The sequence below is a fragment of the Dicentrarchus labrax genome, unplaced genomic scaffold, assembly GCF_905237075.1.
Source record: "Dicentrarchus labrax unplaced genomic scaffold, dlabrax2021, whole genome shotgun sequence".
Lineage (NCBI taxonomy): Eukaryota > Metazoa > Chordata > Actinopteri > Moronidae > Dicentrarchus > Dicentrarchus labrax.
Window position 1 is genome coordinate 13,369,162 of NW_026136711.1, and position 14,839 is coordinate 13,384,000.

Genomic DNA, 14,839 nt, shown 5'->3' on the forward strand with positions numbered 1-14,839 from the left:
GTAGGCAGCGTTGTCAGTTTGGGCTGCTAGGGAAAAATGTTAACACTCCTCTGTGAGTTTTGGGAATGTAGTGATAAAGTTAGATTCTAGCTCTGTACCATAACTCTCACATATTCTGCTGCAAATGTTTGCCAACATTTCCTCAGTCTCCATAATATTTTCTAAATGTTAATACTTTTCTCCTAAATGACACCAAATAAGCTCATCTAAAACCATTACTGGCTAATGCAGTTGAATTGTGTCTCTTCTACCATACTGTTACATTCTGAAATCTACAGTATAAACCAATGTATTTTTCTGTAAATATTGGCATCGGCCATTAGAAAACCCATATCGGTTGACCACTAATGTAGTACCATAACAGAGCAAGGCAGCGCGGTAAGAGTTAATGGGCTTATTGCGTTAACATACTTGGCATTGATTTGAAGGAGCTGACTAGCTGCCTTAAAGGCTTAAATGGAGGTGAGCTGTGATATGCTTAACCTTCTGCAGATAAGGTGGGTGACAGATTGCTGGTGAAGCATCCACAGGATATTGATCTCTAAGATAACACAGTTGATTGTACTTGCACTACAGTTGGACTGAGCTAGACCCAATTTGGAGCCAACCAAAAGACTGAAATCCACACATTGTGGGTGCACTTCAGAAGAGTGGTTTTAAAGTAGTCCACTGTTATTTTAAGTAATGGACAGGAAAGAGAAAGAGAAAGGAAATGTGGTGGAAAGGTATTTGATCTCAGACCAGAAACAACATATTATGTTGGGTAGCCACAAAATGAGTTTGAGCTAACTCCCAGACCCCATGCATACTTTGGTCCCAGCCAACACCTCAGCACCATCCAATGAAAAGCTAGTGGTCAGTTATCTTCTGATTCTTGTGAGGGCATTGTGGACACTGCATGCTTAAACTGTCCGTCACGTCCTAAAAATCAGTTGGTCAAACAGTTTCCTATTTTGTCTAAGTCACTCATCCTTTTAATGTCAGGCATTGGTCCCAACCTCGTCCACGCAAGTACTGGTCCCGATTTTATTTCAGACACTCGCTGATGTCACACACTATTAAGAACAATGTATTGATACCAGATGCTGATCAGTAGACACTTACAAAGGGGCCAAAAACAGAGGGAGGACAGATAGTGCTATCTACTGGATCGACACATCCCTATGTGATTACCTTCCCCTCATTCATCAGTGCGGCAGTCCTTCGGGGCCTCTCCATTCACACTGTCACTGTAGGATTTCTGCTCATTCTAATTAAAACATTGTTGTTTTCATCAAGATAACCATACACAAGGAGTGAGTGAAAAGAGGACAGAATCTGCGTAACTGGATTAAAGCTTATGTAATAGCTCCTTGAGGTGCTGTTGCTTCCACACTAGTGATCAACCACATACAAGGACGTCAGTCAGATTAGCTTTCTTAAATACTGCTCACATTGTCCACTGTCCAAATTTTTATTTTTTTTCCTTTTTTACCAACCAAATGACCATCCAAAATATAACTTTATATACATCAAGCACATGGCTAGTCAGTTTTTGGAATTGAACTCTTCCCCCTTTACTTATTTTCGTCATCCCTTTAGCTCACTCATCTCATGGCTCACAATAATCAGTCTTATCAGCTAACTTTGCTTTTCCTTTTTTTTTTTAACAAACATTTCACAAGGTTCAGATTAATTCAAATAGCTTGCCATTGTTGGCCCACGCACCATTTACCATAATGCTACTTCCCCATAGGCAAGCCAAAGTTTGAGTAAAGTAGTCTAACAGCAGCCTTCTTCCATTAGCAACAATGCTGGTTCGTACAATTGCATATGGAATGGTAGGATCTATCATTTTTGGAGCTTGACCCATACTAAGACTGACTGTCTTGTCCACTGCTTTTCTAATTTTTACTATTGTTTTTTAAAAATCTGTTTCTTTCAAGTCCCCAAATTTTGTGCAATAAAAAATCTGCTTTAACATTACCAAAAACAAGACCATAGAAGATGTTGAATAAATATGTATTCTGCGGGGAAACTAATAATTATATGTTTGAGGTAAAACCCAAGTGTGTGTGTTAGTGAACTTTTTAATATAATTTGATATGAGTGCATAAAGTTAGATAGCAAATTATAAAGATTGTAGCTATATATTAGGACTTGGGTACCTGTAGCTGCCTGTGTTGCCTTGTCCCTCTCAGTAGTGCTCTTATCTCTTCTTATATGGCCCCTTTGTTAGGTCTTTTTTTGAGTTCTGTCATGTTACAGATTTCACAAAAGTAGCACTCAGACACAGTCACACAGCCAGTTGGGGGCCCATTGCTCTCCAGTAATTGGTGTGTACAAGAGCACATCAGGGTGTGTATTAGGCTCTCTTGTTGGCCTGAGCGTTGTGACCTGTTGTGAGGATTACTACACAGTGATATGTCTGGATGGGACAGAGCCAGGAGCAGAGTTTCCACACAGGAGGAGCTTAGACGGTGGGCTGAAGACTTCTTCCTCCAACAGTGTTTAACAAACAGCCACATTGTCTATTAGCTACAATTAAATATGTATGTATACATGACACTGGACTCACTACAGTTGTCATGAGTCCTAATATAGAACTATAGTTTAATAAAAGTATATTAACTAAGTTTGCTTTCTAACAATAAAGCCAGTAAAAAGATGATCAAGTCTGGACAACTCATCTGAAAGAAAACTTTTATTTGAGAGCACTGCTTTTAACAGTCCCATTCACTTGTTTTGTGTGTATAAAGAAGCAAAACATATAAAGAAGCACAATTTAAGCCTGTCTTTATTAAAAGCGTAGCAGTTAATGTTTTTTGTGTTTCCACCAGTGCCGTATATTGACATTTTAATTGCAGTGTGAGCCTGACAGCTTCTAAACCAGCAGTGTGACCATAATTAAATTTTTGCATCTCCTCCACTTTTGTTATTTAATGTCGATATGAATGACAGACAAAATCTTGGGTCACATTTAAATAAAAAGCAGTCATATCATGTCTGTGGGAAGTGCATGTTGTGTCTCAATTGTATTTTTAAAGTATGAACCTACAATCATTCTGCCAACCACTGCAGAATTCTCTTCTGTACTATGCTAACAATCTCAATCATCTTATTAAACACACACACGGCACACACACACACACACAGACACACACATACACACACACAGTTTCCATGGAAACAAGATCCAGGGCCTTTTATGACTGGTTGTTTGCCCAAGACAACTAAAAATGGTCTCAGCAGCCACGCAAAGATGGGAGATAAATCACTTGGATAATAAATAATGGGACATGCACTAATATAGAACGTGAGAAGATGTTTGTTGTTGCTTGAAGCAGCAATGTTATTGAATTTAGATCTAGACATTGTCATATTCATCAGATAAATTCTTACATTTTTCTACATGTGTAACATTGTGCATTTACGCGCGTTCTTTCTGTTCTGTTTGTCATATTATTTGTGCTGTGTTTGCACACATAGCACCGCCTCTAATGGCCACACATGGACACACATTCAGAATCAAACACACACACACACACGCATAGGGACACTTTCCAGCCGCGCTGCCCTTCAGTAGCCTAATGTGTGTCTGAAGGCCAGATGGCGTAGCAGTGGGAGGGCTGATTCACAGGGCTAGCCGTGGTGCTAGCAGTCTTAGTTTTGCCTAGCCCTGGCTGGTTGGAGAGGTAGAGTGTGCAGCCAGCTACCCCTCCGAGTGACAATGGCAAGTGTACAATTCACAGCTATGTACACAGCATCTAGCTTTGCTGTGGTTGCAGGATAAACTTGTGTATTTCTTTTCGTGGGAGCCAAACTGAGTGGTCGTTTGACACTTCACTGTGAATTATACCAGCGTCATTTTGACTCTTGTGTTGTGCTCATGTCCGCTAGCCTTATTTTTAGTTTGTTTTGATGCCGTTCACACATGTTTTCCTGTTTGTGTCCACAATGACAGGAAGTAAGCTGAACAAGGACCTGAAGCATTATCTGAGCCAGCGCTTCCAGAAATCGTCGCCTGACCACGAATTGCAGCAGACCATCCGAGACAACCTCTACCGCCACGCCGTGCCTTGTGAGTCCATGACCATCTTACACCTCACTCTGTCATTCCTTTATCTCATGTTTTACATCTCTCTCCCTGCTCTCCTGTCTTCTCCGTGTGCTGGCATTTATATGAGCCATTCTTTCAGTTCCTGATGATATTCTTTACACACAGTCTTTACACCAGGGGTCGCCAACCATTTTGAGAATGACAGCTACCTAAAGGAAGAAAATTGTCAGAAGGGCAACTCTGTATACTAACAACCATGTCAGAATTCCATAGAATAACAGTGGTGTGTCTTTTCACCTTTTAGGCAATTTCATATATAGGGTTGAAATGTGAATTGGAATTGTGTAACATATAATAAAGGCTTTTCTCAATATACTTTTTAATTAATAAAAACATACCATTCATGTATTTAAAGGTTTTGAGGCTTCCTTGCAATACATCTTTAAAAACATATTTAAGATTAAGATTACAGCACATGCTCTTTGGGCAACTCAGAGGGCAGGGCTGCCAGGGGCCCTCAGGCTCAGGCTACCTCCCAGTAATGACTGAGTGTAGTCACCTCACACAGACACTTTGGATGGTTATCTAATTAATCCTGATTATTTCAGTCTAATCTGAGCATGGTTCCTTTGCCATTTGGCCAATATTGGCCATACAGTTAGCCAGGCTGATTACTTAATATCCTCCTTGGAACTAACCTCTTGTCATGGGTTGATCGGTTTTATCACACATCATCCCTCTTCATCCCAGAGGGATCAATAGCACCAGTAATTATAGGTGCTATGGCTTCATCCGAGTCCCTCACCCTCGATCACTAACCAGTATATCCTCTGCCAAAGCAAGCAGTGTAATCCAGGAATAAAGGCTTGTGTCTTTTGGCTTTTTTTCCCCCCGACTGTTGCAAAGATCTGAAGGCACATTCGTTTTTTGATGCTGCATATTTCTCTTGTCGTGGCTGCACAAAAGCTGAAGTAGATATTTGAAGTGGTTTATGCTTCCCTGCTATAAAAACAACCCTTGAAGATGGCATTGGTGTTAAGGATGGGGCATTGTAGCATTAACGCCATAATAGTGGAGTAATAACTGTGTAATTCTCTCTAGGGGTGGGGTGGGGTGAGGGGTTGGGGGTCTACAATAAACACATATTTTTTAATAGCAAATTAAATTGGTGTATGCAAACTTGAAAAAAACTTTTTTGTTGGTAATTACTTTTTGCATTCTTCATCATACATACATCACCAACAAGCGTTAGCATATTGGATTGTTTTTGTTTTGCTGTTAATTTCCGACTAGAGAGGGGGCACCTACCCTTCCCTAAACCATGCTTTTCCCTTAATGGTTCTCATCCATTGGCTTTTCAATTAGTTTATTCATGGCCCTCTCACGCAAATTACTATCTGTATTCAGGAGGCTTGTTTAAGGGACTTTATGTGCATTACCTCCACTGCCATATGTCAGCCAGACACTGGTGGAGGGTGGGGGTCTGAACATAATGGCCATTTTAATCACTGAGTGGTCTATGGCACACTAGTAAAAATCCTGGTGTTGTTAGCGGTAAACAAAGCATGAAGGTGTTCCCCTGGCCATATGTTTTATAGGATTATAAAGTTTTTCTTGTTATGGTCTTGAAAAGGAGGGTCGCACTGTCACAGGAATATTATATTTATAAATACTTCACCACAGCTTAATTTTTTTTCTTTGTGTTATGGGAGGGCATGTTACAGTGGGCACAGTCCATGAATAAGTACTCCCTTATGCCCTTCACACTCACAATAAGACATGACCAACACAGCAATTGCATAGGAAAGCATACATACTGTGACTGCTTTGGCTTGTGTTTTTGAGAGGTTAGTGTGTGTCCATGCTGACATATGTCCAAAGGGTGTTAAAAGCACTGTCCATGTGCATGTGTAGGTGTGTAGGTGTGAGTAATGCACAGCAAGCAGGTGGAGAAACAGATGGAGAAGTGTGGCTGTGGATGTTGAGTTTTTTTCTTGCCTCAAATCAGGCAAAATGGTAACTCAACCAAACTCTCTGCACATTCATGTGACCCCTTCTAGTACACAGTAGGCGTTTTTGGACCTAACCGTTCTGAAGAGTCCCTAAGAAGAAGAACTGCCCACTGGGAGCTCGCCATAGAACGTCATACATTCAAGGTTTTTTTTTTCCCGTTTGCGTTCAGAAGTGAAGTGACGTAAGCCAGCCTGCGGTTGGTATAGCAACGTCTCTACTGCGCAACATTTGTCCGTCCAACTTTTCTTAGAACTTGAAAAAGTTCCTCCAATCTGAAAATGCCTAATTTTATGAACAACAGTCTGTTAGTTAAGTCTTTTTTTTGACTATATCAATTTGAGCCACATTCACAGTCAAGTATGTAGTTTTGACTTGATGATGGACAAGAAACATTTTGTGCATTTGTCAGCTGGTCAGTAATCAAAATAGGTTGTTTGTCAGCAGTGATGCAGCAGCAGTTGGAGAAATATAGAGTGCAACAACAAAATATGAGTTATATGTTGTTTCTGCAGCTGTCCGTGTACGCATATTCAAGCCTGAAGTAGTCCCTACACTTGCAGGCTTACCCTTGACTAGTTTAGAACTGAATAAATGAATACACTGTCAATATGCTTATTGGCATTTTTCAGGATTAGCCATTTCTTTTCAGAATGGACAAATATTTGTTTCTTCATAATTCATGCAACACTATTGGGGGCCACTTTTCATTCTGTTTAGTCATGTCATAACTAGCTGGGCACTATAAAAAGACAGTCCAAGAAATAACCAACACAATATAAAACTAAATTGGAGATTCAGTGAAGTCCACCAGACCTGTCCACCTTCTGATACTTTATGAAGTTGGTTGTAAACATAAACTAGTCTCCTCCTCACTTACATCTCTAAAAAGTCAGTTGTTCCCATAACCCTGCTAAAATTTGAAGCACAGCACTCTCACCCTCCCCCATCTGCTGAGGCGTCCGTCGGCTTCCCTTGTGGTCACCCCATCCATGCTTTCAGCATTCCCAATCTCCCATTATCCCCACCAACCCTCCACCCCCTCTATCCTGCTCTCATTCCTGACCCCCCCAACCACCCCCCCAACACCTCTGCCTCTCGCCCTCTCACTGCTCTCACTGCTGCTCCCTTTCTCCCTCTGTATCGCTCTTTTTCTCTCATTTTTCCTGCCAGTTGATCGGAGCAGTAGCAAGAAGAAGAAGAGGAGACGAATGCTCTGTTTGGTTTACAGCTGATTTTACAGCTCAGCATTCTGTGTCTACCAGCCTTGAAAAGGGAGCTCTGGTCTCTCCTGCATCTAGGCAAGTAGCAGTATTGTCTGCTGTGGTTGTTGTGATGCTGATGACTTGGTGTTTGCTTCTCAAATGAGCGAGGTCTGCAGGGGCTAGTGTTCACGTGCGTGTGTGCTGAATTGCGGGGCTAGCAGCACAGACGATTGGACGACCCGTATATAGGCTAAGAGGATGGCTCGGAGTGGGGTGGGGGCTGAAGCCGCGGGGATGGAGATGGAGATGGGGGTGGGGTGGAGTTTGGGTGTGGGAGGGGGGCAAGAAGGGGGGAAGGGTGGAGAGAGAGAGAGAGAGAGAGAGAGAGAGAGAGAGGGATGCAAAAGCACTCACTCACATCAACGCTGGCTCAAGCTAGCCTGTCGAGCTAACATAAACATATGTACACATATGACTTGACTTTGCTGATTTGGTGATGTTTCTGCCTGTGTGTGTGTGTGTGTGTGCCTCTACGGCGTATACAAAGGCAGCCTTTCTGGTGCTGGTTCAGTGAGATTACAGATTGCATTCACAGATGCAATCACATTGTGTCACCTGAACAAAAGAAATGCTCTCACTCACTTCCTAAACAGCAGAAGGTACATCAAGATAGGGGAAAGGAAGATTTTGGCTTTGTTGACTTTTATCAGGCAAGAAGAGTGTATGTCAGTCAAATACTCCGTGTGTGTGTGTCCGCTGTTTGACATGCATTACACAAGGGATGTTGTATTGTGTAAACACATGTCTTTCCAATGACAGATCCTTCCTGTTTTACCAGTTCTCAGTTGATTTACACTGAATCATAAAGCCAAGTTTGCTTTGCCCTGTATTGCACTTCACACTGCAGCTGACAGGATGGCCACAGATGGATACAACGTCTGTATTAAAACAGATCATCTGGATTTAGGAATAATTGATAAATTGACAGACTGTCTCCTTGTTGATGGTAAATATAAAGCCACAGCCAACAGCAGGTTAACTTACCTTAAATATGATAATGTTTAGCGTGGCTCTGTCCAGAAGCAGTACCAACTAACTTTGGGCAAGAAAGTGAAGTTTCAAATAACTATTTCTTTAAGGCCTGTATATTATTTGGATAGGTTTCCCCAGAATAGCAATGGCCCCTGATTTAAAGTAACTATGTTAACTTAATGTAGTGTGATATATGACATTTTTTGTTGTCCATCCCCTAAACATGTGTTTTATAATGATTCCGATCCTGTTCTTCTACATAACCATAGGGGAGGCACCACACAATACCAGGATCAGTTTCATTACATTTGGACTATGGGATCCCAGCATGCTGCAGGTGGATCAAAAGGAGGTTGCGAAGGAAACAATAGGAGCTGAATTGATGCTGATGGGAAAGTTTTTGTATAGCTAACTCCATTAGCAGGAGTCAAAGGAATGTTGTCAAACAGAGTGAATGATGGGTGGAGTCCCCCAGACTCAAAGCCCCCATTGCCCCACCCACACACAATGTATTGTATGCACACACTCAGTCACTGACTGGCGCACACGAGTGCAGGACAATAGGCATAGAGGTAGTTTCAGGCAGTGTAGGATGTAAATGCAGATGCTTATTTGAGCCTATCTGGGTCTGATATTTTGTTGGGCAGGTGTAAATTCAGTAATCACGCACAGAGACCCTTGAGAGGAGGTGGTCTCGGTCCAGTCCCAAATGTATTCTGGAGTGGTTTGTTTGTGGTGGGAAACCGACCAACCTCGATCAGATCCAACAACCAGGTGTACTCCGCAAATCTGAGCTAAACAGCTCCTGTAGCCAGGTGTGCTTTGCATTCTGGGATGATGGAGAATGAACCAAGGTGTTGCATAGCAATGTTTCTCTCACAGAACACGGGACCTTCTTCCTTGCTTTCTTGCTCCGGCCCCAGACACATCTGACCAAAATGAATAGTCTCACGTGGTTTGTAGTGATGCATTTTGGTTCGTTTGGATATTTTTCTGTGTGAAAAGGTGTAGAACTAAAAGAAACTGATTGGGACCAGAGCAAACAAACTATTGGTATGAAAACACCCTTTGTGTATAGCAGAATATTGTGGATCATCATCATGCTGCACTGCTAGTACAGCTTTTACATAAGACCTGTTTGTGTGTTTGGATGCTGACTAATCTTTTTAGGACCTATAGGACATGGCAGGTATTGAAAACATCCTTCAACAGGATGCTGCTGCTAAGAGTGACTAAAGCTGTGTCCAGAATCTGAACTATATTTAATACCACTGTATATACTATGTATAGGAATCTTCCAAGTATACTGTATTGTCAGTGTGAATATGCTGTAATGTTTTGTACTAGTAGTAAATAATCTAGGTTCCAAGTGCAACATTATGTAAGATTTGGTATTTATCTATTTGTGTGTAACACCATAAGGAAGCCAGCTAATATTACTGACTAGTCCAGCAGCAAGAAGGCCAGCAGCCTTTTATGTCACAAAGCTCCAATAAATAAAAGCCAGTCCGAGGTTTACTCTGGCGGTCTTTCTCCGTTTTTCTTCACAACTTCCTCCTCTAACATCTTCTTAGGTCTCTCTTAGCCTCTGCCATTAGCTATGTCCATAGAAGCTGCTGAGTCCGGTGACATTGCCCGCTCTCCCGGCTCCAGTTCTGGCATAATGCCGGTGCTGCTCTCCATTGGCATTCCCCCCAGTCCCAGGCATGAAAACGTCCTCCTGCTGCTACCAGTTTAAACATCGACAATGCCCTGGTGCTCTAAGCACCCAGTCCTGAGCAGTACGGCTAAGCTAACCAGCAACATTTAGCAGCAGTTTACTTTCCAGGGAGTGGAGCTGAAGCAGCCAGAGGACACTAGGGGGAAAACCAGTGAAACAATCAGTGGCATTGTTGGTTGTGTTCGCCGTAAAGCGTTACGCACTTGTTCCAACCCGAAACCAAAAGTTACACAGTGTAAGAACAGTCGTAAGGTGCAGATATTACAACTCTTGATTTTGAAGCTGTTGTTTTAAGGTGGAAAAGTTACATGATGTTGTTTCAAATTGCGTCTTTTAAAAGCTTCTTGGAAAAAATAACAAAGAGAAAGCAAAATCTTGTCCAACTCACACTCCATTTTCGTGTTTTCTGGGGTGTGTCTGGAGTTGTCTCACCACCGCCCACAATTAGTTTCATTTTTTCCAGCTGTGAGTTACTCCTATTTCATATGCATATTGCACCGTGGAACAAAAGTGTCCATCAACACCACACTCAAAACCCAAGGAAAGCAAACCAAGTTGTCTTTGCATCTTCCTAACATTGTGAGTTTTACTATGAAAATGTCTGCTTAGAATTAGTGTAAAGTACGAATGTGGGTCACATTTAAGGGGTATCTGATTTTTAAAATGGCACATCACGTGACCTTTGACTTTCCTCCCATTTACATTTTCTCACTGCTGTTCCAAACCCCCTCCTCTGACCATAGAGCATAACAAATGAATCCTGCACATGCGGAGTTGGCTTTTTTTTTAACTTGAGCATGCACAGATGTGTGCCAGTTGGCCAGTTTGACTTTGTCTTTCTTGTTAGTCCATATTTTATCTTGAATCTTGTATGAACCCTGAGACACTTGATCTCCTTCTTTTTGGAATTTTCCATATTTGGCTCATTCCCACTGACATCCTGGTGGCTTTGTGTTACTAGCCTTTTTTGTCACCGTTATTTACTGGGCTTGAAACACCTCAAATAATTGGTGATTTAGAAATTGTGCATGAACTTCTTTTGCGTCTGACATGTTCATTTCTCTGCAGCCGTATTCTAGTCCATGCCTTCCAGCCCAGCTCTTGTCACAAACCTTTTCTCTAGGTCTCAAGTCTGTCTATTCCACACTTCCCCTGACTCCGGTCCTCTTCACATGTTGGTCAAGGATGAGTTGTCTGAAAGTTGTTAAACACCCGGAGCATGTGTATGAGTTTGTGTGTGTAAGGACACCGGTGTCTGGGGAAGAGCAAAAAGAAACGGAGATGTAGGGAGAGGGAGAAAAAAACAAAAAAACGGACGGGATCTGTGAGAACAAGAAAGAATAGGGGTGAACAGCCAAGAGAAGGGGAGGGAGTGAGAGAGCTGGGGAGAGGGGGGAGGTGGGCGGGTGCAAGTGGGTGCCTGCGAGACGGGAGACAGCGGGGCTCAGTCAGTGAGGGGGAGAGAGAGAGAGAGAAGCCTAGCCTTGGTGTGTGTGGGTATGAGACGGAGCGCATTATAAGCCAATGTGTGGATCCTGCTTAGCTTAGCTCCCATTAGCTTAGCATCACAAAGCCAAAGCTGGACAGAGGACAGACGCACAGGAGGAAGAAGGGGAGGGTGGAAAGGAGACGGAAATGTGAATCTGCACTGGTTTTTCATCCACTCATCCACACCTGATTGGATTTTTTTCCCTCCCTCTGTCTCCTGTCGACGTGGTGTTGTTCTGTGGACTGTAGGAGAAGAAGCCCCTCACAGGCTCCCTTAACTGAGGTATTTTGTCTTGTGTTTCATTTTGAGAGAGGGCTGAGGGTTGCTGTGATTTAATGGTTGGGGGTTGGGATGAAGAGAGATGGAGAGGCAGGCAGGCTGCGAGGATGGCTGTGCATCAGGCGGAAGACATCCGGAGCAGAGTGAGGGAGACGGAGGCACATCGCTGGCAGTAATGGAGGCTGATGTGTTGTGGTCAAACGGAAGCTGTGTGTGTCGGTCTGAGTCTGTCTGTCTCAGGTATGCGTGCGTCTGTCTGTGTGTGGCTGTGCCCTGGTTTAATGCCTCTGTGTGTGTGTGCAAAGTGTCACTTCCCGTGTACAGTATGTGTGTTTCTAGTGGAAGCCCTCCAGTCCTGCGATGGTTGTATTAAGGCTATGGGATCTGTTGACATGCTTGATCATATTGGAAGCCATTACCTCCAGCAGCAAACTGCTGCCTGTCTGTTTGTCTGTCTAGAGCTTCCAGGATGCTAAGGTTAGCTTCTACCTCTCCTTCATCCTCCCTCTTTCTTTCTCTCCCCCCTCGATCCATCTCGTGTCTGGATTACCCCCCCTCCCCATCTCTATCCTTCCATCCCTACTCCCTCCCCGCCCCTCTAAATGTATCGTTTTAAAGACTCTCTTTTCCATTTCCATGTTGCTGTAGGTAGTAGAAAGCCCATGGTGCTTTTTTTCTGGGTGGAATAAAAAGACAAAGGCCGGCTGTGTGAGTGTGTGTGTGGGGGGCATTTTCAGGCAGGGTTCTGGCTGATTTAGCTTCACACTGCACTACCTCAACCCTTAAGGTTTTTTGTTTCTTACTCTAATCTCTGTCTCTCTTCCCTTCCCCCGGTCCTCAGACCCCCCCCCGTCTCCCTCCCTCCCTCCCTCCCTCCCATCACTCTGTATGGGAATCATTTAGTGCTGAAAGCATTGCTTATGAAGGGAAAAAATGGAGCACGTCAAAGGTCCAGAGAAAGGCCTGTTTCGATCTCATTGTGGTGATGTGTGTGTGTGTGTGTGTGTGTGTGTGCATCGTCTCTTCATTGCAAGCCTCTTTCAGCCAGCCGGAGCAGTGAAAACACCCTCCCCCGACAAAACACTCCATCCTAAATGATGGGATGGAGTGCTTTGTCATCCGTGCCAATCATTGAAAAACCATAATAAAACTCCCCCCTTCAACATTTAATTCCCTTCCTCCACCACATGGGAAGAATCAGGTGAGATGGTTGAGCTGGACGGCTATAACCCCCTCCTCCTCCCCACAAAACCAAAAGAAAAAAAAAAAAAAGTAGCCAGAATGTAGCTAGAAATTTGAGGACTGAAAAATGCTGGAAAATGCTGGAATCTGCGGCCTGTGCTTTTTGGTTGGATTAACCCTTTACTGGGACAGATGGCTCCATCCCCCTGCCGAGCTGACAAACCCCAGTCAGCTCGTCACCCCTCATTTGTGTGTGTGTGTGTGCATGTGTTTCACCCCCCCCCCAAAAAAAAGAAGCACTGGCAGGCTAGCTGTGGCAAAGATGGTGGATGGATCTGTTTTGGTTTTGGAATATGACGGGGAGTACCCACCCCCCTTGTGTTTGTGTGTGTGCACATGCATACCGTCGTCTGTTTTTTGAAAATTATCCATGAAGACATGCCTCAGTATCTTCTTGGAAAATGTGGACTAGCTGGCTAGCTTGACATTAGAGCATGTTTATTGTGGAGATTTAGAGAAATGCTTCTGTAATAGCTTCTGCACAACAGTTGGGTCTTTGAATGTTGCCAGATTTTCAAGGCAGGGCCATTATCCACCATGTTTTGCTATGATCATCCATCAGCTACATACGATATTCCTTTATGTGACCACTTATTTCAGCAAGGCAGATGCTACAGTAAACCCAACATAACCAGGCAAATGTGATCAGTTTGAAAAACCATGTCTGCCAGATTACACTAGAAAAATTTCACATGATTGTATGGTATTTATCCACATGCATAATGCGTGTTACTTCCATTAGTGTCCTGCTTTGTTTGCTCTGACTGCCATAAGACAAAAACCATAAATACCTTGCAGAGTTAGAGCGCTCATGTATGAATTATAGAGAACATTTTCTTGCACAGTTCCATGGTCTGCTGTCTGTGTAGGAGATATAGTAGATGGCATACGTGCAATGCGTTTGAAATTGAAATGACTGGACTCTTTGAAAGACATACAGCGGGTTAATTCAATCCACTACTAGGCCTGCCCTTAATGTAACACAGTCATCACATTTCATTTCAAAGCAGCATGATTCAGTGCACGGGGCAATTTTGTTTCCCTTAATACAGACAAGACTAAAGAAAAGCATTTGCTTGCTATATGTTGAGGACCCCATCTTTATTAGAGAGGGAGCCAGATCTGTTAGAGCGCATAACACATTGGCTCGCTGCTTCACCCCTTCGCTCCACTTTCTCTCCAGTGACGTGCACAGACTACGGACAGTAGAGGAATGTGAGGTAAACACATTGTACCTCAGAGTTAGACTAAAGCAGAATAAACCAAACCGAAATGTTGCTTTTTAGCCATAGGCATTTGTTGTTGTTCAATATTATTGTTTTGTTTTAATCTACATTGTTAATGTTCTCATGTTCAGGTTATTTAGTTAAACTCCACTGATTTTACATATAAAAGTCTGTTTACAGGTCTTGTGAATAAAGTTTTTGTGGCTCCGGAGGGAGTCCATCACGAGTTTCGACAATGTTATAAGAGTTCAGTGTGAAATCTGGAGTACTCTTTTAAATGTAGATCTCAAGTGGCATTCAAAGGTCTATACGGGTGATCAGTTGAGCAAAACATTTGAATTTCACTCCATGTACAATATGAGAGAATCAACAATATCCTTCACATCTGGATTTCGGTACGAGTGGTCATTTAAATGAGTGGCAGCCAAGAGGAATGAAGCAGTAGTTATTTGGTGTTCTTCTGGATTACATGACATCATCAACATCAGAGCGGCAAAATGGAGTTTGGGCTTTTGGCAAGACTCAGTCGGCGGCTTGAGAAAAAACCCACAGTTGTCCTCTAGTCAAACCCGAAAGCAGGAACAGTTTTGCCCGGCC

The 14,839-nt window shown here is 43.0% G+C and overlaps 1 protein-coding gene across 8 annotated transcripts in view; it reads left to right on the forward strand.

Annotated features, from left to right (window-relative positions):
- The window catches only part of magi1b (membrane associated guanylate kinase, WW and PDZ domain containing 1b), a 131,139-nt gene that overhangs the window by 54,611 nt on the left and 61,689 nt on the right, over positions 1–14,839 (forward strand). For all 8 annotated transcript variants that reach the window (XM_051414443.1, XM_051414445.1, XM_051414446.1 and 5 more), the window contains exon 2: positions 3,944–4,060. In XM_051414443.1, the coding sequence (XP_051270403.1) occupies positions 3,944–4,060 (117 nt within the window). The remainder of the gene's footprint in view (positions 1–3,943; positions 4,061–14,839) is intronic.